The sequence below is a fragment of the Berghia stephanieae genome, chromosome 9 (genome assembly GCF_034508935.2).
Source record: "Berghia stephanieae isolate SIO BIC M18660-M18661 chromosome 9, UCSD_Bste_1.3, whole genome shotgun sequence".
In the NCBI taxonomy this organism is placed as follows: Eukaryota; Metazoa; Mollusca; class Gastropoda; order Nudibranchia; family Aeolidiidae; genus Berghia; species Berghia stephanieae.
Window position 1 is genome coordinate 27,256,355 of NC_088368.1, and position 25,906 is coordinate 27,282,260.

Sequence of the window (25,906 nt, forward strand, 5' to 3'; positions counted from 1 at the left end):
GAACTTAGCCTATGACCGTTGACCTTAAAGGAACTATGACCCAATGCGTTCGTTTCTGATTTGTTGTGTGTAGTGTGTCATATGTGATTCGGGGTCTCGGGTCTCGTGCTCGAGTCTCGATCTTGGCTAGTTGCCACTGCCAGCTCCAGCTGTTATTTTCTGTTTCTACATTGTTGTAGCACCTTATGTCGTTGCTAGCTCTAGGACTGATTCTGCTATCCGAGCCAATCATCAAGTTCGAGACCCTCGGTTTTAAGTTATAGGAAACGGCTTTCATTGTTATTATTGTCTACGAAGTTTCTGTCGAGACCCAGCCGAAGCACAAAGAATTTTAGACTCCCGGTCACGCTTGACTTGGTGTTGGTGACGAGCAGTGTTTGAGAGAATGAGTTGTGTTTATGTGGAATCATAATTTTCGATGAACCGAAAGGGACCGCAATGAGGTGAGTTGCTTTCTTTGATACTAAGTTAACATTAACAACAGTATGTGAATGTGATACATACACAAGTACAAGCAGACTATCTGTTTGTATTTTTGCTGTTGTTATTATGATGATTAATAATAATACAAATAATAATAATGATGATGGTAATAATTCACTATCGGAATATTTCATTTATGTAACGGAACACTTCTCCACGGTTCGTACCGTGATAGCATAGGGAGCAGAAGGAAATCATTTAATTAATTTCAGCACAGATCGAAACGTGCTGACCTTCCTTCCGAACCATGAACACAAAGGGATGTCAACATCCCACGTTTCTAAACTGTGACTGAACGATAATTTATGAACCATGACGAAGCAGTGTGTGATGTTTGTCTTTCCCATTACATACTATTTCACAGCATTCTTTTGGGATGATTTTATTTTCATTATTATTATTATTATTATTATTATTATTATTATTATTATTATTATTATTATTATTATTATTATTATTATTATTATTATTATTATTGTTATTATTATCATTATTATTATTATTATTATTATTAGTAGTAGTAGTAGTAGTAGTAGTAGTAGTAGTAGTAGTAGTAGTAGGAGTAGTAGTAGTAGTAGAAGTAGTAGTAGTAGTAGTAGTAGTAGTAGTAGTAGTAGTAGTAGTAGCTTTAAAATCAGAAGGAGAGGTGATCTTATACAGTGATACATTGTCCATAGCTTTGATCAAAAATTGACCACAATACACTTTTTAATTTCTCTCATGTAAAATTTATCTGCGAATTTAAATACAAAATTGTTATCGCACATGCTCTCCATCTATTTTGGCAACAACAAAAAAATGTTTAAAAATTGTAAGGGCAGTTGACATAAGAACAGTTTTAAAATTACAATCAATACCTACTCCCAAAGTATATATCATATGCTTCGTAACTAATTTGAAATATGAATTTGATGAATTCGTTTTAATTGTTAAATTTGTTATCATTTATGATGTTAATAATTATCATAGTTAGGATCATAGCAGGGATTTTTTTAAACCGAAACCTTTCTTATTTTTCACATGGTATTTAAAGGCCTTTGATCTAAACAACCTTTATAATATTATTATATTATGTTAATGATAATGAACATAAAGGGGTTTCAGCATCCCGCGTTTTGAGACCGTAACTGAGCGGTTATATACTTGCGATCAAAAGAAAGTATAGATAGTATGCAGTTGACGTCACTCAAGCCTTTGTTATTGTATTTTGCCATCCGCGTTTGTGAGTGATTCTCACTGAACTGTATTAACCTGACAATAAAAGTTCATGGTTACACACAGTTTTGTGTGTTGGACCGTTGTACTTCCGGATGGCAATGTTATGAGCTTCTCAGCCAAGCGCATACTATCTATACACATTTAAAATCGTCGTTACTTTTTTATCCATTGGCGTAGGCTAATGATTTTCCACTGAGTTGTTTACTATTAGCATTTCTGTGTACCGATAGTTGATCTTTTTGTTTTTGACTTGAAATTCGCTCACCACGTCGCGCACGTGCTAAATTGACATTTTAGCCCCTTACTCTGGACAGGACATGTGTAGATTATTTTTTTTTTTTTGCCATCCGTGCTTTTTTGTTGCCACCGTGCTTGAAACATTTTCAAGGCAGGCAAAATACCATCCATTAATCTACGCGATGTCACGACTTAGTTAAGAACAACATGCACGTGCCATTGGTCATCTTCAAGATGGACAGTCTGTGACCAATGTCGCAAGAATGCTTAATATCACAAGAACTGTATATTCGTTCGTTTGTGGATCGATTTGAAATGACACAAACGGTAAGGGGCTACTGAATTTTACTAACAGTGTTAACACAGACAGATTTAAAACATACATGGTTTTGAAGTCTTTCAAACTTAAATAATAAGAAAAATGAAATACTTAAATACTATGTCCGTCCTAAATGGAAGCGATATACATTTAGGTTTTCATTCAACTAAGTCATCGATCACACGATTTGTTGCTGTCCAGCGATTGGATATTTCTTAACAAATGTAAACACTCTGATTTGTTTATGTACACATACCCATGTGATATTAGATACTTCAAAAGCTGTGAACATTTTCACTAGTTAGGTCACTTTGAGCACATTTTGCAATGTGGCCGATGACCTCGAGCACACGGAGAGTTAACAATATAGATCATCCCCATTGGGCCCTCCAACAAATAATCAAATAGTACTCCCGCCACATCAAATTTAGACACAACTGGCTTACCAAACTCGGCCCTATATTAATATACGACAGCTGATAACCGCCCACTTTCTGCACTCAACGGACTCTAATGTTTGGTTTGTTTTGTTTCTTTTTTAACTAGGTAATCATATCTCGATCTCCGGGCTTTAATGGTATGCAGATGTAACTGTCCACAGCTCAAGAAGTGGACATATTATGTGTGAAGGTGACAGGCACTCACCATGGTCATAGTGTGCACGCATAGCCTTTGTGAACTGATGTCATGGTACTCCCCCCCCCCCCCCCACCCTCCCAGAAAATGTAGTCTGCTTGATCGAGTTTAGTGAGAACTACTCATAAAAATAGCTGGCTAAAAAAAAGACAATAACAAAGAGTTGAGTGACGTCAATTTCGTTCCTTCTATAGCCAACGGGATCATTTGTTTACTTGAGCGAGATACTAAACAAAACTCACCTTTCGTTCTCTTTAGGAGTGTCATATTGATGCTATGAGTATAAGTAAAATACTCACCAGTTGTGCCCACCAACGCACAAAACTTGCGTAACTTTAAACATAATATGTAATGTTATTTGGAGAGAATTTAGTGAAAACCAATCACCAAACTGGCCGTCCAAAAACAAAAAATAACCGAGTGACGACAGCTTCATTCATTTTATAACTTAATGAGGCCTAATTACAGTTTGCGGTCGGATTCTGTTTGTTACCATTGCAGAGCTGGGTACTTGATTTTTTTTTTTTTTTTTTTTTTTTTTTTTTTTTTTTTTTTATAAATTTTTATTTTATTTTATTTTTTTTTGTAATCGTAATTTCCATAAGAAAAATAAAGAAACATCGCTATAAATTGCTTTAGAAATATATCGTTTGCGCTCAGAATGATCAAAAATGCTCTAAAGTCCTAAATCCAGGTTCTCTGAATCATTAACAACATTATTTATTGAATCGAAGATGCATAATATGCATTTCTGTTGCTGGAATAAAAGATTCGTAGCTCTGCGAACTTTTCGTAATACCAGGCAGGTCTGGTATTATCCCTTCAAGCATGTGAGCTGTCATAATATGACTTCCTATCCCTATAAAATGTTGACCGTAATAAAAAAAAAGAGCTTAAAATGAGCTTTGATATAGCGCAATATCCACTAAACGTGCTCAAAGCGCTTTACAAGGGGTCCCTTTCCAACAGCAACATTTAACATTTAGGACAAGACATGACGCCTGTAAGGCGATATTATAATTTTTTCGGACAGAGACAACGCTGTTAACGGCCATGTGCTCATTTTACACCTGAGTACGGTGAGAGAATGTGAGTAAAGAGCCTTTTCCAAGGACCTTCCGATCCGAAAACGAGTGTCGTACCACAAGACCACAGCCGCATAATAAAGATGAGATATATAATATTAGAAAATACAGAAGAACGAGACATGTCTAACCAATAATAAAAGATTTGTGGCTCTCCGAACTTTTCGTAATACCAGGCAGGTCTGGTATTATCCCTTCAAGCATGTGAGCTGTCATATGACTTCCTATCCCTATAAAATGTTGACCGTAATAAAGATGAGATACATAATATTACACATTAGAAAATACAGAACAATGAGACATGTCTATCCACTAACCTCGTCTGACTATGATTCATTGTCAGGCTTCACAATAATAATTATTGCTAATTATACAATGTGATCTTTGGAAGCATAGCATGCTTTAAAACCTGAGAGGTTAATGACTTATTGCAGCGTTAGCTTAATGATAATGTCAAAATTGATGTGTACTTTTTTTTTTTATTAGCATAATAAAATAATATAAATTTTAGTTCTAGTTCGTACTTTATACTTACTGTTTGATGAATATCAACGTCTGAACGTCAGAAGGACATTTCCAAATTTGTGGAAAAACATTAATGGGAGCGATCTATATTCATGGTTTCGTCCAACCAAGTCATCAATCACATTATGATTTGTTGCTGTGCAATGATTGGACATTTCTGAATGTATCTAAACACGCTGCTTTGTTCATGAAAGTTGTAAACATACCCATGAGTCATGCTGAGCAAAATGACCAATTTTTTGTAACGTGGGATATTTCTCAAACTGTGAATACTTTTCACTATGTGGGTCATTTTGAGCACACTTTGCAATGTGACCAATGACCTCGAGCACATGTAAATGTAATATACAGATCGTGCCCATTGACTTAGTCCTCTGTTACTTAACCCCGATTTACAGAGTTGTTTAATGATAAAAAAGAATAACATATTATATCGGTAATTATTTTTCACTGATTTCTCTTTAATATGTCAAATCCAGGCTTTTAAATTTGAGATTCTCAAGACCCCCAAAAGCTTCTGAATGAGGACGTGATAATTTACGTCAGTGCTCGTTCTTTGTAAATAGTGCGTGATAATTCCAGTGGAATTTTGTTTATCAACACTGCAATCTTGCTTATGCTTTTTTTTAATAATGGAAATATATATTAGTTCGTCTATCACAACAGTATCTGTGACAGGCTTCTGCAATGGTTAGTGATGTAAATTAGGAATAATTACAATAAACTCGACTCTGAACAATAAAGAACAACTTTAATTTAAATAAAACATTTTGCTTTCTCAAGCCTTCGTATAGATATAATGAAGTTGGCGTCACTCGGGTCTTTGTTATTGTTTGCTTTGTTTTTTTATTTTGCCATTCACGTTTATGAGTGATTCTCACTTAACTGTATTATCCAGACTATAAAAGTTCAAGGTTACACATAGTTTTGTGTGTTGGTCCGTTATAGATAGAATGCGCTTGGCCAAGGAGTTCACAACATTGCCATCCGGAAGTATAACGGACCAACACGCAAACTCTGTGTAACCAGGAACTTTTATAGTCTGGTTAATACAGTTTAGTGAGAACAACTCACAAACGCGGATGGCAAAAACAATAACAAAGGCCTGAGTGACGTCATCTGCATACTATCTATACTTCCGGATTGCAATGTTGTGAGCTTCTTAGCCAAGCGCATACTTTCTATAGACACGCTAAGATAACCACGCCTCTCGGACAGTCGTCATACTGTAAACGATGGCAGTGATTGGTTGACATAGCAAACTACACAGGATTTACTATCGATGGTATGTGTCTTAGTAAAATGCCCACTGTTCTACCACTTGATCAATAAAACCAACACGGAGAACCACGTCCAACGTTTATAATAATATGATCGAGAAAATCGTGTGATAACTGGTCACCCATCTGACGGTATAGATGGTATGCGCTTTGCTAAGAAGTTCACAACATTGCCATCCGGAAGTATAACGGGCCAACACACAAAACTATCTTGAACGTTTATAGTCTGGTTTATACAGGTTAGTGAGAATTACTCATAAACGCGGATGGCAAAAAGCAATAACAAAGACCTTACTGACGTCAACTGCATACTATCTATAAAAATAATAACAACGATCAGAAAGAGGTTGATTTCATTCAAGCTATAGTTTTTAAGCAACCAACTATGCTTGTCTGAGCACGTGTGAAGGTGTGTCACAAATTCCATGTTTTGATTGGTCAAAAATGTACTGGTTAATTACATAATAACATTCCGTTTCTTCATTTTCACTTACTAACTGACCATTCTAACTCTATCTATCTCTCTCTCTCTCTCTCTGTCATCAACTCTAGTCACGCACAGGACCCTGCACAGGACACTCACTCATTCGACCTGATACACACAACGGTGACCAAAATAATAGTGAACAGTTGCACAACAGTTTCAGTGAGAACACAGAGTCACTCTTAACAGACGACACTGACCACGCACACACAGGCTTTTGTGATCTGACGGACTTGTGTCAACTCGCCATCAAAAATGCCGAAATCAAAATCAACCGAAGGCAAACAGCACCTTATCTACAGCTCCGAAGGTGACAGTAATAATTATAGTCAACTACCTTCGGATAACCGTCATGGATCTGAAATTCTCCAAGCCGCCAACAACGCTGACGCATCTCTAAATATTCAAAACAATTCTCGAGATGAAATCGGTCCTCCTTCTTCGAGCAACCAAATCGATGGAAGTTGCCAGGACATCAATTGTGGTGATAGTAATGATATTATACCTCCGTGGAAGAAAACGGAGGCACAAGCTAATTATTCAGTGAATAAAGTCCGCTATGTGCTTGTGTTATCAGCTATTTTTAGTAGCGTGAATAGCACTGCCAGCCCCTTGATAGCTCAGTATCTTCTGGATCGATGGTCAGATGAGGATGGGCACAGCCACCAACAAAACCACAGTGTTCCTGACAGAGGGTTATGCAACAAAAATGAGAGCGATCCATGGGTGATTAAAGACGACGCTGTACAATCCAGGGTAAGCATAACATTGCTCGTTTTATCTTATATTATAGATAGAATGCGCTTGGCCAAGGAGTTCACAACATTGCCATCCGGAAGTATTACGGACCAACACACAAACTCTGTTTCCATGAACTTTTATAGTCTGGTTAATACAGTTTAGTGAGAACAACTCACAAACGCGGATGGCAAAAACAATAACAAAGGCCTGAGTGACGTCATCTGCATACTATCTATAATATAGATAGAATGCGCTTGGCCAAGGAGTTCACAACATTGCCATCCGGAAGTATAACGGACCAACACACAAACTCTGTTTAACCATGAACTTTTATAGTCTGGTTAATACAGTTTAGTGAGAAAAACTCACAAACGCGGATGGCAAAAACAATAACAAAGGCCTGAGTGACGTCATCTGCATACTATCTATATATAAAGATGTGACCAACCTTGTCATTATGATAATACGTTGTATGTTTAAAATGAAAATGGTCAGAATTAGAAAAGTTATGTTTAAGGTTTTGAAGTTTAAAATACAAACAATGACATTATTGTGAAGCCAAAAGTAATTCGGAAAATTGACGAGCATGCGTTTGAATAGTCGGCGCCCCTAATTTGGAACTCCCTTCCAAGGTATCAGATTCAGAGTTCTTTTTTTTTAACATCTAAAAACGTTTCTTTTTAATATTTAACATTGTAGAGTTATATTGCTTTGTTTCATATTGCATGTTTGAGTGAAAGTTGTCACGTTACTGTTAAGCGCTTTGAGAGCTTGTTGAGATACGGGGCAAAGCGCCATATACTCGTATATAAAAACCATGTATTATTATTATTATTATTATTATTATTATTATTATTATTATTATTATTATTATTATTATTATTATTATTAAACACACCCGAATATTCTGTCTCAAAGTGTACAGCTTAACACTCATCGTTTTGACACATCAGGTTATCTGGACATAATTTTGTCTTGAGACGATTTGTTACATGTGTAATTTCACATAAGTTTTTTGGAGTATAGAATATGAGAATTCCCGCAGCTAATAACCAACAGGAATTTCTTTACTAAGATGTAATTAAGAAAAATCACGTATTGGATTTGGTGCAGCGGTATAGTCTTGAACTCACAGCACGATTTAAAAACTAAGTTTGGGGGTTCAAACTGGCGAGTTGGCACATCGACGATATTTTGTTAACAGTTTCATCTGCGCATTCAGCTATGGATGGGTAGCTGGCTCTCCATAATCTGTCGGGAGGTACTTTTCAATTTACAAGAATTCTGTCCCGAGCACTGTAGCAATTTGTTACGACTCTATTACCACTTCACAAACAGTTATTAATTCCAGCTTGCAAGTTTTAAGATGGCAACGTCGGGGTAAATAGATTTTTTAAAAAGTGTGTGTGTGGGGGGGGGGGGGGGGGGGGGTATCCAAGAGATGTTGTAAAGAGGTTGTACTCAGATGAAAATAAAAATGTCATTTTGGTAGCCAGCCCATAAATACAGTTCCGGAGTTTAACTCTAATCGTGTCGAGTTCATCTCCGATATAAACAAAACGCGCCAACACCGACATCTGCGGTTATGAAGTCTAGTGGTATGACACTGACACTCGTATTCAGATCGGAAAATCCAGAGTTCGAGTCCAGCTTTGAGCCGCGCACAGTTGAGTCCATGAAAAAGGCTCTATCCCCGTACTCAGGTGTAAAATGAGTACCCGGCCGTTAACAAAGGTTTCGCTGTCGGAAAAACAAAATTGTAAAATCGCCTAAGAGGCGTCATGTTTCGTCTTACGTGTTAAGTATTGTTGTTGACTTGGGACCCCTTGTAAAGCGCAATGAGCACGTTTTGTGGACATCGCGCAATATCGCTCGCGGTTTTTTTAAATTAATTATTGGAATGCATAGACGTTCCGATAGCTCAGTTGATAGAGCCAAGGGGTCGATAAACATCATGACTGCAGTCAGTCCTACCCTCTCCCCGCCTTCCCACCCTCAATCCAGAAATATTTGAATAGCTTTGTCTGTTAGATAAGGCGGGAATTACTTTGCAATAGATTTGCGTCCTATCGAAAGGGTAGCAAGCAATTGTCACTATACGCTTAACGCTGTAGAGGCAGAGGTAAACTCTAGATTTTCTGGCCTAATGGCTTTTGAAAACTATCTAGTTTTTTTTTTGTTTTTTTTTTTTTTTAATTGTTAAACCCTTTTCCATAAACCCCAGGTTTCCATGGCAACCATGTATTATTCCTTCGCCACATGTTTTCCCGCCCTTCTGTCGTGTCTGATTTATGGTGCTCTAGTGGACATTGTCGGACGGAGGCCAGCCTTGATCTCCACTCTGGTGGGCTACACATGCAAGCTTACTTTTGTCATCTGTATTATAAGGTTAGTTCCTGGAGGGGGGAACGGGGGAGGGGGGGGGGGGATAATTCTGATGCGCCGTATTCTGAAAAAGCATTTTTTTAAAATTTGGCCAGGGTAAAAAATTAAACCCAGTTACAATGACCTTCACCTTTTCAAAATGTTTCAAGACTTAAGACCTCTTCGAAGTCTTGGTTTTGAGACTTTCTGACAAATCCTTTTTTTTTTTTTAAAGTCCTTCAGAACCATGAGGCCCATGAAGCTTGAGTTTATCCCGGTTTCTATAGCGTGAAACATACAATAGCAATTTTTTTGCTATCCTTTGGGTAGGATGCTGGTCTATCGCAAAGTTCGTTCCACCAGATCTAACAGGCCGAGCTACCCAGTCACTGCTGGATGGACAGGGGGTCAGAAAAAATCTCGGTCCCTTTGCGTGTGAAGCGAGTGCTCTACCAACTGATCTATTGAGACTTCCGGGACAAATACTTTGGGATCATTTTAATGACCGACATTTGAATTAAAAGTTATTTTTTTAGCCACAATGAAAGAAAAGCGTTTTGTAAGAGTTCAACAGAGTTATGATTGTGGTGATAATGATTGCGTTAGCAGGTAGTCGTTGTGGTAATATTTTAATTTTAATTTTAAACATTTAAAGGCTGGTCATCATGGAGAGAATATTATAATATTATGGGCATTGTCATATATGACAGTTCAAGGCTAAAACGCTGGAATATAGAACAGGAAAATGTTTTTTAAACTATGTAAGTGAAAACTCTTTCTTTTTCACGTCGAACTTAAATCATTTCAAATGTATACTAACTTCTTGGTCTTTAACCCTCTCCTTACCAACCAATGGAAAATTGTCACATTCGTGACAATAAAATATCATTGTTCTCATTGAGATGTCTTTTGTAGGTCACAAAATTTGAAGACATTTTATGTTATACTAGTTATTAGAAATTAACAAAATTATTTAGCAGTATGTTCTCTTCCCCTTTAGGTTAGAGTTTTAAAATCCTATATTGTGTGCTAATGACGTTTTGAGGAAAATCTATGAAATGGTCAGTATGGAGTTAATCTATTCTTCTATTGACACCCAGGTTCAACCTTGACCCCGACTTTTTCTACCTGGCGTACGCCTGTGATGGGATTGGAGGCGGATTCTACACGAACCTGATCGCATGTTTTTCCATTACAGCCGATATCAGCGAACAAAAAAACACTCGGATCTTAGGAATTGCCATTCTCACCGTCATAGGGCAATGCACTTACGCCGCTTCTAATGTTGCAGTCGGGCTGCTTATCAAGAAAGTCGGATATGTGGCCGCTTCCTCTGTGATCCTAGCCCCCGTGGCCTTTTCTTTAATTTTCACTGTTATCTTCTTACCCGAGACTCTGCCCATGCCAAAACAGAGATTGACCTTTAGAAAACTCTGGGCGTACACAGCAAGGATAGTTTCTCTGTATTCCCGAGATGGAGATAGAAGAATGAGGCTGAGTTTGGTGCTCTCACTGCTGATCTTCTTCACCAGCGTGGTCAACTCAGTGAATCTGAGCACGATTGACACTCTATATCAAAGACATGAACCTTTATGTTGGGATTCAGTTCATATTGGGTATTATTCGGCTTTCCAAAATGCTGGGACCTACTTTGTTGCCTTGATTTATCTTTGTGTAAGTTTACCGAAGCTTTAGATTTTAATTTATTTTTAAAAAATATTTTCTTACCCATTGTTTTAAGTCATTTTATGTATTTGCAAATATGTGTTTATATATATATATATATATATATATATATATATATATATATATATATATATAATATATATTGATATATATATATATATATATATATATTGATATATATATATATATATATATATATATATATATATATATATATATATATATATATATATATATATACACACACACGTATACAATTATTTATTCACCAACTTGACTTTTTGTTTGTATATCCCATGTTTTGGACTTATATTATATTATCCATGCATCAATTTGATCTTTTCTTGTGTTTGCATTGATTATTATTTAGGATTTGCAAATAGAACAAGGTATTTAAATGTCTTTTGACCCATGTAACTCTTTATTATTATGTTAAACCAAATTGTTATGACATCGTTATAATGGAAATACTCCCCAATCATTGCAACGTATTGTCCATCCATTCTACAACAATGCTAAAGCATTAATAGCCTTATGTTAACGTAGTTGGTATACTACGTACCTATATCATTTCCGCTCTGAGTCAAGTGCCCTGCTGAGTCCGGCCATCGAGTCCACAGGACATTGAAACCTAAATTAAATAAATCAAAACAATGCGTGTCGATGACACCAGTGTGATTAGTTCTGCCAGTCTAATAAATGAGAGAAAAAACAGGATAACCAATGTTAACATTGCAAAGAAGAGCTTATTAAATATTTAATCATCTGTTATTATCCATATGTAACACCTCCTTACCTTTATAACAGAATAGAAACTTTCGAATAGAAATAAACAACGGCCAGTTGACTTGAAAATGATGTTCAGAACTGACTTGTGCGCATGCTCAGAGCATCTCTCTTATGCGATGCCTTCCACCGATCAGTGATGTATTATAATCCAAAACATAATGCACACGATTTTGTGCCAAGCACACCTTACAATATGATGTCGCGAGTCAAGCGGTACGGTGTTTTATCTTACTTGTAAAGTCGAGCAAAATTGAGGATGGTCAAGTGACTGGCTTGGGTACAATGATTGCAGAACTTTGGTAGAGCGCTAGCTGTAAAAGGGGTATCGCACCTTCCCACGCGTTATCCCATCCCACTTCAAAGTAAAAGAGGACCTGTTATATAATGTAGTGGCAGGTATTTGTAAGAATGTTACTGAAAAAAAAAATACATTGCCTAGCATAGGCCTTAATTATTGTAATCATAATAATAATAATAAGAAGAAGAAGAAGAAGAAGAAGAAGAAGAAGAAGAAGAAGAAGAAGAAGAAGAAGAAGAAGAAGAAGAAGAAGAAGAGGAAGAAGAAGAAGAAGAAGAAGAAGAAGAAGAAGAAGAAGAAGAACAAGAAGAAGAACAAGAACAAGAAGAAGAAGAATGATAATGATGATGATTATAATGATAATAATAATAATAATAATAATAATAATAATAATAATAATAATAATAATAATAATAATAATAATAATGATGATGATGATAAAAATAATAATAATCATGATAATAATAATAATCATAATAATAATAATAATAATAATAATAATAATAATAATAATAATAATAATAATAATAATAATGATAGTTTTTATAATAATGATGATGATGATCCATCATCATCACCATCATCACCAGCAGCAGCATTCATCAACATAATCGTCATCATCATCACCATTATCATCATCATCATCATCACAATTATCATTATCATCATCATCATCATCATCATCTTCTACTTGCCAATCAGAACCACGACTATCACTTAATTCTATCCACAACAAATAGATATGCCGTTGTATAGGCTGTGCCAATGACGAGGTCCTCGCCATGATAGGAATGCTTTTCATGGCTGGCAGTTTTGTCTTGGAGGCCTTCGTGAGGAACTCTTGGCAAATGTACATGGGTAGGTATTGCTGATAATAATTGTCGCTAAATTGAATAAAATCTGAAGCAGGTGCAGGTAGCCTGTGGTCAAGTGGTAAAGTAAAACTCTCGCCTTTGGGCTAGTAGGTTCCTGGTTAGAGTCCCTCTATGATCGGCATAAAGTTGAGTTCTTGAGAAAGGTGTGTTGTTTTATTCACATTGTCTCACAGCGTTTTTGGTGTAAAAAAGAGTATCTGGTAATTACAATGTTGTCGGTCTCGAATAGAATTATAATAGGACCCTTACAGTACAGGTGTCATGTCTCTGTCCTCATATCAAGTATTGCTGCTGGCTTTAGTCCCTAGTATAAAGCATTTGAACACATTTAGTGGTTATTGTTCTATATAACTTTCGCCCAAGCTCAAGTTCACAAGATATATAATATTTAGTTCGACTTGGTAGTAGTATGTAGTAATAAGGAGTAGTAGTAGTAGTAGTAGTAGTAGTAGTAGTAGTAGTAGTAGTAGTAGTAGTAGTAGTAGTAGTAGTACGTAGTAGTAGTGGTAGTAGGAGTAGTAGTACGTAGTAGTAGTGGTAGTAGTAGTAATAATGGTAGTGTAGTAGTAGTAGAAATAGAAGAAGTAATAGTAGTAGTAGTAGCAGCAGCAGTACTGGCCATAACAGCATTTATATGACCTAGAAATACGATAGGATATCTACAACAACAAAAAATAATGATAACAGTGTCAATTTAATCTGTATTCTCATTGATATGCTCCCTGACTACCAGGCACTTAAACAAAAACCACTGTATTGATAGTAAAACAGGACAAAAGCTGTGTTAAGTAAGCACTTATGTTAATTAAAGGAGAATGTAGAGAGAAGAATAACATCTTATAAGACAGAAACTAGTCAGTCAGGGTATCGAGCTTTTTAATAGTCATCCATCCAATGTTGACAGTTATCTCTACATGCGGCAATGTGGTCAAGTGGTATGCCACTCGCCTTCTGACCAGAAGGTCCCGGGTTCGAGTCCCGCTCTGAGCAGTGCATAGTTGAGTCCTTGGAAAAGACTCTTTACACACATTCTCTCACCATACTCAGGTGTAAATTTTGCATCTTGCTTTTACAGCTTTCTGTATGTCTGGCTAAAACATTGTAATATACCTAACAGGAGTCATGTTTCGTCCTACGTGTTAACTGTTGCTGTTGGTCAGGGACCCCTTGTCCAGTGCTTTGATATAATAATAATAATAATAATAATAATAATAATAATAATAATAATAATAATAATAATAATAATAATAATAATAATAATAAAGTTTATATGTATAGGGCCCAATCCCGTTGACAAAACAGCTCTCGGCGCACAAAATTGTAAAAAAATCATTATAAACATTTTTGTACACACACCCGTTTATACAAGCGCAAACACGTATTCTCACATACAGAGACGAAAAGTAGCTGTTAATATGAATCATTGAATAAAAATCATGTCAGGACATTTTTACAATAATGGCAGATGAAGGGAGATTATATTATGTCATGAGAATTCTGATGTAACAAAGATAGTGGATATTGTGCTATATAAATGCCCAAGATTGTTTTTGTTTTGTTATTTTGTTGATGTTTTTTTTTCTCTTTCCTTTAACCAAAAAAAAAAAAAAAAAACTTCTTTTCGCTTGTTGCAGATCTGCCTACGATTACGATAAATTCATAAAATTACGAAATTTTGGCTCAAATTTTCAGAAATTCCTGAGCATCTTTAAGTCATTAAAACATATTTGTGACCCATCGTCTCAAAACGGTATTATGTCGGAACGAGCCATATGCTTAAAAGCCGAATTTAAATGTTAAACTGATCAAAAATATTAATTGTTGGCATTATCACCCTAGAATATAGTATCCATTCTCCTCAATTAAACATGCAAAGTCAACACAAGTCTGATATTTCTGGCTATAAATTCAATTTTCAACATCTTAACCATCCCGACTTAATACCGTTTTGAGACGAAGGGTCACATTTAAAATGAAAGTCGATGCCATACTAGATAATATCAAGGATTTTGAAGTGTTATTTAATCCACGTGAGGGTAAATTATTGATTTTTTAAAAGTGATATATAGCGACTACAATATTTATTTATCTCCTAAAAATTACAATTTTTTAAATTTTAATGTTGGCAGGTCTGGATTATGGACCAACCTGCCTGCTTGATGAAAGCTTTTGAACAATATATGTGCATTTAAATATGCACTGATGTTATTTTAAAAATCACCAAATTCAACTATTTTTGTCAGTTTAATGACATGATCAGTCGGAAGGTGAACATTTTGGATTTGCATTTTTTTTTTCATTTTTTGAAATATACTCCCCAGAGCATTTTGATCTTTATTGGAAGTAAATTGGGTGATTTTTCATGAAGTTATGGTCAGGTGTATGGGGACGGTATCCAGCAACTTTTCTCAAAGTTCATAATTTTTCAACTTTACTAGCTGTAAAAAAAATATTTAGAAGTGAAATTAAGCTTTGATATTTCCCGAAGATGTACAAAAAGGGTTGATTTAATCATTTATTATGACAAGAACTCATTTTTTTTTTTTTTTAATTGACCGTCTAACTAAACTTGGCAATATCTCAGTTCAAACCTTTTCAACATCCGACTGATTATGTCATTCACTGTAACATTTATTTATATTTTAAATCGAACATTGATAGCAATTCTCACTGTCATTGTGGGCGAGATGGTGATACTGTTATAAGTCACGGTATTAATGATGTAAATTATCTATATTTTTTATCCCCAGTATCCATCCTGATGATTCCAGGGTCCAACTTAGCTCCTATTACTAGAGGTGTCATGTCCATTTTAGCAGGGCCAGATAAACAAGGTAAATAATACTATGTTAGAAATGTATGAATGTGTCATTATTCCCTAAAATGTCTAATCTTATTTTGGGGTAAGGATGATTTTTTTTTCTTATATTTTTCTATTTTTTGCCTGATACTGTTTCATACACTTTTTCAGATCTGTATCTAATTTTGGAGGAAACTACTTTGATACTACAAATCCTCATCCTTTCATATTTGCTACCAAATTTTTATTGTTATCCACACCATGAATATGATATTTTTGTCAGAATGAATAAGATGAAGAAATGGAGTTACATCACTTGTAATTATAATTTATTGTTTTTGTTAAATCACTGAAGAAGGGTTTTGAGTCCGAAACGTTCAATGTGTGGTATTTTGTTCTTTTTTAAAATTTGTTATAATGATTTTTGTTTTCTGAGTGTTTAATAACAATAGTAGAATAATAAAGAAACAGTGGCATCAAATAGTTATAGCCTGCTCACGTCTAACACACACAAAAATAATAAATAAATAAAAAATTGGCTGCTTCAATGCTGACAGTTGAGCTGGTCTTTATCACCTTTTTTTAAAGGTCAGGAAACCAGTTCATTGATTTTCATATCTACCAAAAGACATAGTCAACCATCCTTCATTATGTAATTGTATCTTCTTGATCATTTGTATAGATTATATTCAAGAAAATTTCAAAGTTCATAGTTTATCCCCCTGTTCATTACATACTATACATCATCGTATAATATAATCTAGCAGGTGATTTGATTTTTTGTTTTAAAAGTAATCTTTCACGTTTACAGTGAAATTCTTATAAAGCCAGCACTGCCGGATCAGAAAGATTGGTTGACTTCAAACAAGGTTGACTTTATCCTTTATCAATGGAATACACTTAGAGAACATACATGCAGTCTTCAAGAAAGGAGACAAAAGTAGACCAGAAAACTATCTCCCCATATCTCTAATGAGTGTTCCTTGCAAATTATTAGAACACATTATTGGACGTAAAATTATGCACTATTGTGGGGGACAAAATTTGATATGACCTCAACGACATGGATTCCGCCAGGTCACTCGGGTTAGTGGACCAGATCACTCATACAATGGACATTGGACACTAAGAAGACCGAATTGTTTTAGACTTTTCAAAGGCTTTTAACAAAGTCAATCACTGCATACTAGCCCACAGACTCCATTACTATAGCATTAAATTGAAAATTGTTAGATGGAGTAAAACATTTCCACAGGGCAGAAGACAAGTCATTTGAAGTGAATAGAGATACCTGGTCCTTCATTGATGTTAGATTGGGGATCAGCAGGGATCAGCACTTGGCCCATTGCTCTTCCTCCTCTAAATAAATGATCTGCCGCTTGACCTGAATTTCAGTTCCAGACTATTTGCTGACAATTCCGCTTGTCACAACAAAATAACATAGGATGTCAAATGTCAAATAGACCTCAAGGAAGACCTAGACAAATAGACCTTGTGGGAGAGTAAATGACAATGGGGAAACATGAAACATCCAGAATGTCTGTCTTCATTGATTAAATTGAAGCTTCCATTACATTTGACTATTGTTTTATTAAGGAGAAATATTATAATTTCTTCAACTAAAGCTATAAAAAATTAAGGTTTCGCAGTTCTGGCCATTTTGACTTAAGAATCCCATTTGGTATCTGGTTTTGGAATGATGGGCACACATAATATTATTCTATACTTGTCCACTTCATGCCAATTGGTACATTAAGACCTCCAACCTACAGTCTCCACACATACATGTTAATGGGTGCGGTTAGTGTCTGATCATATATCTCCCAAGTGATTGGTACTTTGAGGAATCCAACTTAAAGCCTCCACACTTCCATGTTGTGTGGCTATGTGGTTTTGTGGTATGACACTCGCTTTCGGATCGGAAGTTCCTGAGTTCGAGCCACACTCAGCGCATAGTTGAGTCCTTGGAAAAAAACTCTTTACTCACATTCTCTCACCGTACACAGGTGTAAGACGAGTACCTGGTTGTTTACAGCGTTGTCTGTCCGAAAATATTGTAATATCGCCTAATAGGCGTCAAGTCACATCCTACATGTTAATTGTTGCTGTTGGCCAGGGACCCATTGTAAAGCACTTTGAGCACATTTAGTAGATATCACGCTATATAAAAGCTGAATGTTAACGGCACTGGTTCATGTCTGACCCCTTATCGTCCACTCAATACATCTATCTCCACAGGTGTCCTGTTTTCTAGCATAGCCCTGATAGAAGTCATGTGCAGCCTTGCAGCAACGGTGGTCTACAACAAGATTTACGCGATCACTGTTGTTATCATGCCTGGGTTTGTCTACCTTGTCATGGCTGGCGTGGCTCTTGTCACCTTTATGCTTTACATGTAAGTTTTGAAGACAAAAAAAAAAAAAATTATAAGATCATATATTGTTTAGCAGTCTCCTCTGCCTATAGATAGTATGCGCTTGACTAAGAAGTTCACAACTTTGCCATCCAGAAATATACGGTCCAACACACAAAACTGTGTGTAACCTTAAACGTTTATAGTCTGGCTATTACAGTTTTTGTGAGAATTACTCATAAACGTGGATGGCAAAAAACAATAACAAAGGCCGGAGTGATGTCAACTTCGATCTATCTATAGTTTAGTGGGTCTTGAAAGACAGCAGCCCAGTTGCGCACATCTGCAGGACATCTAATAATTAGATGCAATCATGTGCTTGTTTTAACAGTGTTGTATTGTAATGCACAATATTTTGCTTTGGTTTGAGAGTATTCCCATTACAGCAATGAGCCTATAACAATTTGGGTTATCAGACCTGCAAATAAATACACGTCAACTGCAGCTACTTTTTCTCCTCGGTCTTTTAAATACAATTTTTAATAAATTCCCTTCGAGTCGTATTTTCTGAAGCTCTATTTATAATGGTAAAATCAATTGCCGACTTTTTATAACTGTTGTTGATAATCAATAAAAATTAATGAAGGTAAATGAGAACACACAATATATATTGTTCATTTCTTTGGTGTACTATTGTTATATGTACTTTTAATGAAAGGTTTTATTATTTTTTCTTTAATTTTACTCTCTGAATGAAATATGTGTTAACTCACTCAATCCTAACACCGACTATATCCGTAGTTTACCCGGGTCACTTTTACCCCATGCCTGTTTATTACATTTTTCTGAGACACATTATAGGTGTAGTATCAAAGCTAATGTTTTTAGCTTTTCCATGTTATGGTAGTTGAATAAAACTATCTCTGTACATGCTCATTTTTGATACATTTTTTTTTCAAATTTTGAAAAGTAGCGAAAATCTCTAGGATTGAGTGAGTTAAAAGCCATCTGAGCGCATACCGTTTGGTAGCAATCTCTCGCTAGCATTAATGTAAGGCATGGCAAAAGGGTAGCTTGGATCTTCTGTATTTACTATTCCCCATATTCTCTCTTTCTCTACAGTATATTTGATCCAAGTGTGTTGCAGGCACTGAATTCAAATCTACCAAACTTGTCTGTGTGTTTTGTACAGCTTTGTGCGGCTTTGTGATCGTGCTATTTGCCATTTGCCTTCAGATCACAAGGTCCCTGGTTTGAGTCCTGCTCTGGGTGGCACAAACAAAAAAATAAAGAGAGGGAGAGAGCATTTATATTGAACAATATTCACTAAACGTGCTCAAAGCGCTTTAGAAAGGACTACGTTAAGTAAACCCATTTTTTCTGACTGCAATCAGGTGTAAAATGAGTACCTGGCCAGTGATAGCTTTGTCTCTGTCGAAAAAAAAAAATGAAAAAAATTGTAAATGTGCCTTTACAGTTTTCCTGTCTCAACCTACATTGTAAATGTTACTGCTGGTATGGAGCCCTTTGTAAAGTGCTTTGGGCACATTTAGTACTCATTGTATTTATTTATTATATATTTTTTCAATATCTTTTCTTTTTCTTTAAGTACCTGATTACTTTACAGCATTGCAAGCGCTTTTTAATTGTTAGGGAAATCACAATTTTCAAAGTATTTTGATATTGTGATTGAAAAGTGAAGATTTATGCGTGCATTATCATTTGTAATTTTATTGCCAATTTTTATCAAATTTCATTTTATTTTTCAGCCCTTTCTTCCACTTTTACGATGGACCCCCAAGAAGTTATGAGACTTTGATACAGAGTCAAGACAGCAATGATGATTCTTCCATACACTCCTCTGCATCATCAGATGGGGAAGTGGCCTAGAGAAGAGCTTTTTAGAAAGATTGTGCCATAGCGCTTTCAACTGTTATGTTGCCTTCAAAGTAAAATAGACAAAAATTTAGTAGAGGTTTTTAAAAATTATTTAAAGCATTCTAGTACTCAAATGTACTTTACTAAAGACTATCCATTTCGATTTGTTATTGCGTGAAGAAGTGAGGTCCCAGGTTTGAGAGATTTTGCCAAGATGAGGGTCATTTAAATCGATCAATATTTGAAGGACGTTTTCAGGCCAATTTTTAAAAAATACATGTCTTTCCCCAAGTACAGCAATTAACTGGTTTAAAAAAGTGATTTTAATTTTGCTATAGTTATTGTCTCTCGTTCTTTTTCATTTACGATTAGACGTCATCGCAAGGACCAGTTTTCCTTGCTTTTTCCAGACTTAACAACCACTATGCTTTACTGCTCAGGCCAAAAATGCATGACAGATAATGATATTCTGTAAAGATTAGATGTCTGCAATCGTAGAACATTCCATCCAAGGTTAGACCCATTTGTGATAAGCAATAATTACCAGCATGTTGAATGCTTGAAAGAAAATTTTCCTAAATTGATTCATTTGTTGTTTTGTTGACTTCACAAATATATTTTGAGCTGTGATTTTTTTTTTCTTTTTGAGAAATATTTTACTTTGTGATAACTTCAGCATAGTAATTTTTTTTCTTCCGTTTTTAGATTTTACTTTTTAGAAAGAAAAAATTTTTTTCAAGTTTTTTAAATTACATTTTTAAACATTTTTTTTTTGCTTATGGATGTTAAATAGCGCTTCCATCACTTCAAGTTCTTTTTACCTCATAAATTCTTTCACATTGTTACCGACATTAGTTGTTATAACCACCTGGGGTTTTTTGGTTTAACTTTATTCATTCCAATAATGGATATTTTTTTTTAAAGTGATGAATAACTATATGTTACTGAAATGTAAGCACTAGAAATAAAAACTTGATGAGTATTGTGATCACAAGTCAGCTATGTGGTCTTGTGGTATGACACTCGCTTTACGATCAGAAGGTCCTGGGTTTGAGCCACGCTTGGTGCATAGTTTGAGTCCTTAGAAAAGACTCTTTACTCATATTCTCTCACCGTACTCTGGTGTAAAATGAGTACCTGGCTGTTTACAGCGTTGTCTTTGTCTGAAAAAATATGTAATGTCAACTAACAGGTGTCGTGTCTCGTTCTAATTGTTGTGTGTTGCTGTTGAACAGGGACCCTTTGTAAAGCGCTTTGAGCACGTTTAGTGGATATTGCGCTATAAATATGCTCTATTTATTTAAAGGCCACAAGACAGGGAACACAAGTTTCAAACTAGATACTTAAAGGTTGAGAGGTGAATACCATAACATTCCCCCCTCCCCTCCCCCCTTAACCTTCCTCTCTTTCTTCATTAAAAAAAAAATACGGTAAACATCCACATCTTTGGAATTTTACTTTACACCTCTTCTTTCCAACCAAAGGAAAATCGTCACATTCTTTAGGATACTATAAACCTGCTTTGGTATTAGACTCTTGGTGTACAAAAATTCTATTATTTTAAAGAAAACAAAACAGATTCGAGAAGGAAAATCTGTGACTTACACTCTGTTTTTATATAGGGAATGAGATTAGCGGAAGAGAAGCGTCCCTTGATTGGGCATCACTGGCGGAAAAGTTATTAGAGAGAGAACATCATGTTGGCTGTGCGCATGCGTCTCTCGTCCTCGCTTCTGGTGAAAGCGGCATGAGACACTTCACCGAAAGCGAGGACGAGAGAGACGCATGCGCAAAACCATGTTGACGTTATCTCTGTAAGGTGACGTCCAATCAAGGGACTCTACTCTTCCGCTAATCTCATTCCCTATATGGTCTCATCATTATTTACGATTCTGTTTTGCATAATATGTGAATCAAAATATGTGACCCACCATCTCAACAGAACAGCAGCTTAGCTCAGTGGTAGTCTTTGCTTCGTATCTGAAAGGTAATCAGGTCTGGTACCCACGGTGTGTTGTGTGACCTTAAGTAAGTCACCACAGCTGACGCATGGGTTATTCGAGTCTTCCCTTGGAATAGATCCTAAAGAAAAATTTCTCCTATGAGATGAATAAAGGGAATTTTGTATTTTTTAAAGTTATTAAATGGTATGATGTCAGGATGGATCAGACTGGTAAATTGAATTTAGAAGCAAAATAATGAAAAATACGAATTTGGAGTGTTGTCCAATGATTGAAATAGTATTTTATCTCCACTAAATGAAGATAGATAGATTCACCCCATATTTCATAATTATAGCTAATGTAAATGTTGGTGCTCGAAGCTCGAAAAAATAAATAACAATGTGAAATTGAATGTAAGCTTCAATTTAATATATGAAAACAGATAAAATGGACGTTTCGGGTTTCCCCTTTATCAACAAAATAGGATGAATGAAACACTACATTCGTCTGTAGTATTTAATTCATCCTGTTTTGTTGATAAAGGGGAAACCCGAAACGCTCATTTTATCTGTTTTGGTATATTAAATTGAAGCTCACTTTCAATTTCACATTTTTATTTATAGTTGTGGCTATAAATTCAGTTTCTAACAGTTAGTTCACCCCGACATAATACCACTGTGAGACGGTGGGTTGCCTAACGATGGTCGACGGATCAAACCTCTGAAGTCCAGTTTTTCACGATCAGCGGATCAAAACTCTGAAATCTACATCCAAGCTTTACGCACCATGTTTTATTTAATTTTGGGCGGACCAGACTTCCGATGTCATCGGGACTTCAGAGGTTTGATCCCCCTGACCACCAATATTTCAATTTTAGCTATCTCATTTTTTTTCATTATGCAGCTGATTTTTACAGTCGATTTTATTTGTGTCTCACGTATGTTTAAAGTAAATTCCAGTTGACTGGAAGAACAATGATGCATGTCATGATCATAATTTTGTTCATATCTTCCGTGACCAAAAATATACTACGTTTTTCATTCTATTATCAATGTCTTATAATTTCTAATCATATTCTAGCAAGGTTACAAATTATGCCAATGTTGAATTTTAAGAGTGTTCATATTTTGTGTATAGTATTTATTTTATCGATCATTATTGTTATCGGGATTTTTTTCTTACTTTTGGTGGCATACAGCTGATTTTTACAGTTTCACAATTTCTATTAATATATTATGTGTTATGCATGTATACGCAATTACCCGCTAGTGTCACAATTTCTATTAATATATGTGTTATGCTTGTATAAAAGCAAATATTCAGTTACCAGAAAAATTATGATACCATATTTCATTTATACTCATATACACCGACACTTTATTCCCCTCAGGTAAGAGCGTTTGGTCATTCTGGGTGGATGGGATCTATAATGGTCTATACTGTTTTTGTGTTTTATATCCTTTACATCAGTCATACTTTTCTGGGTGGGGATCCTGACCTCCCATAGTGGGCAGGGAGGTACATGCTGTGTCTTCTATCCCCCCAAACCCGTTTTCCAATTGTTTCCTGTCGTTGTCTTGGTATAAGATTACTTGGTTTTGTCCTGACCCTGGCCGGAGTCTTTGGCTGGGAGGGATACAGTCAAATGCATAGTTATTGTTTTGGGAGATGATATTTTTTTCCTTGTTAATCATCTCTCTGTTATGTATTATTAAATTTGTTATTTTGAATTTATAATGTAAGCATTTGAGTGTATTCCTCTTTGTTGGATTTTGTGCTTGTGTCCGGATGAGACTTATAGGTGGTCTCAAACTAAGTACTTTGATAGTGTGCTCTTGGAATCTACATCTGATCACTATTTGTTCCCAGTTCCCCTTTGTCTTACTTTTTCTTGGGTGCTTTAATTGTAATTCTAGAACTTTTTACTATCCCATTTTCTTCCTTTTTACTGGCGCTGATATGACCTAAACGTGTTGCAAACGCCGTAAAACCCTTAAAAACAAACAAACAAAACAATCAGTCATACTTTTCATGTGACTTTTAGTTATAATTCTATAATCGGACCATTAGGTTTCCATTGGCTCTGCCTGGATTTTTTACTTCGAGGGAAACAATCAGATGTACATACCTGTAATATGGGGTTTTTTGGGCCACATTTCTTCAAAAAGATTTGTACATCCAAAAACTGTTTGTTTTTTTTGTTTGTTTTTTCAAAATCTTAAAATGAATACTGTGAGATTTTGAACAAAAAAAAAAATGATTCTTTGGGTGCACTAATCTTTTTCTAGAAAAGTGGCTCAAGTAACTAATTTTGGCCCAAGTAACCCCAAATTACGGTATTAATCTTTTGTAGGAGATGTGGGTTTTTTTTTCTTCCCTTGTAAACCATGTTAGTTTTTATGTAATATGGTTTTTAGTATGATATGGTATTTGTTATGTAAACTTATTACATATCCCTTTTGGTAAATGATCTTTTAGCGAGTTCAGTGAAGTATAAGATTAACTTTATTTATCCACTTCTAGGGAGAGAAGGAAGAGAGAGAGAGGGGGGAGATATATTTTTATTTGTTTAGTGTTGTTAAACGTGTTCATTTATTTCTATGTATGTAATTTTCATTTATCTTTATTTTTCAAAATTCATTTGTTAATGGCAATTATCAATGTAAATTTCCAGAAGTAGGTAAATAAAGTTTATCTTATCTTATCTTATAAGTGGCATCATACTAGAGACACTGGGTGGGGTTCCTGACCTTTCATAGTGGGCAGGGAGGTACATACTGCGTCTTCTATCCCCCTATATCTGTTTTCCAACTGCTTTCTGTCTTTGTCTTGGGATGAGATTACTTGGTTTTGTCCTGGTCGTGGCCGGATGCCCTTGCTGAGAGGGAAATAGTCAAATGTATTAGATTTGGGAGATGATATTTTTTTCCTTGTAAATCATCTCTCTGTTATGCACTGTATTATGTTCTGTTTATGTATTATATATGATTTGTAAACATTTGAGTTTATTCCTCTTAGTGGGGACCTGTGCTTGTATTTGGATGAGACTTTTAGGTGATCTCAAACTAAGTACTTTGATAGTGTGCTGTTGGAATCTACATCTGTTCCCTATTTGAACCAATTCCCCTTTTGTCTGCCTTATTCTCGGATGCTTTAATTGTAATTCTAGAACTTTTTACTATCCCATTTTCTTCCTTTTTACTGGCGCTGATATGACTTTAATGTGTTGCAAGCGCCGTAAAACACTTAAAAACATAAAAACAACATACCAGAGACAAGGATACATATATTGTTCTGGGTGGGGATCCTGACCTCCCATAGCGGGCAGGGAGGTACATACTGTGTCTTCTATCCCCTTATATCTGTTTTCCAACATGCTTTCTATCTTTGTCTTGGAATGAGATTACTTGGTTTTGTCCTGGCTCTGGCCGGAGTCCTAGCCGGGAGGGAAACAGTCAAATGCATAGTTATTGTTTTGGGAGATGATATTTTTTTCCTTGTAAATCATCTCTCTGTTATGTATTATCATTTTTATTTTGAATGTATAATGTAAGCATTTGAGTGTGTTCCTCTTTGTTGGATTTTGTGCTTGTGTCTGGATGAGACTTGTAGGTGATTTCAAACTAAGTACATTGGTGGTATGCTCTTGGAATCTACATCTGATCCCTATTTGTTCTCAGTTCCCCTTTGTCTTACTTTTTCTTGGGTGCTTTAATTGTAATTCTAGAACTTTTTACTATCCCATTTTCTTCCTTTTTACTGGCGCTGATATAACCTAAATGTGTTGCAAGCGCCGTAAAACCCTTAAAAACAAACAAACAAAACAATCAGTCATACTTTTCATGTGACTTTTAGTTATAATTCTATAATCGGACCATTAGGTTTCCATTGGCTCTGCCTGGATTTTTTACT

At 35.6% G+C, this 25,906-nt stretch overlaps 1 protein-coding gene across 1 annotated transcript; it reads left to right on the forward strand.

Annotated features, from left to right (window-relative positions):
• Positions 1-47: 47 nt before the first annotated feature.
• Positions 48-21,443, forward strand: LOC144979970 (lysosomal proton-coupled steroid conjugate and bile acid symporter SLC46A3-like). The gene is made up of 8 exons (XM_078927323.1): positions 48-443; positions 6,336-7,023; positions 9,233-9,396; positions 10,473-11,046; positions 12,886-13,003; positions 15,771-15,854; positions 18,059-18,215; positions 19,943-21,443. The coding sequence occupies exons 2-8, from the start codon at positions 6,523-6,525 to the stop codon at positions 20,061-20,063; spliced, it is 1,719 nt and encodes a 572-aa protein (XP_078783449.1). The 5' UTR covers positions 48-443; positions 6,336-6,522; the 3' UTR covers positions 20,064-21,443.
• Positions 21,444-25,906: the final 4,463 nt, after the last annotated feature.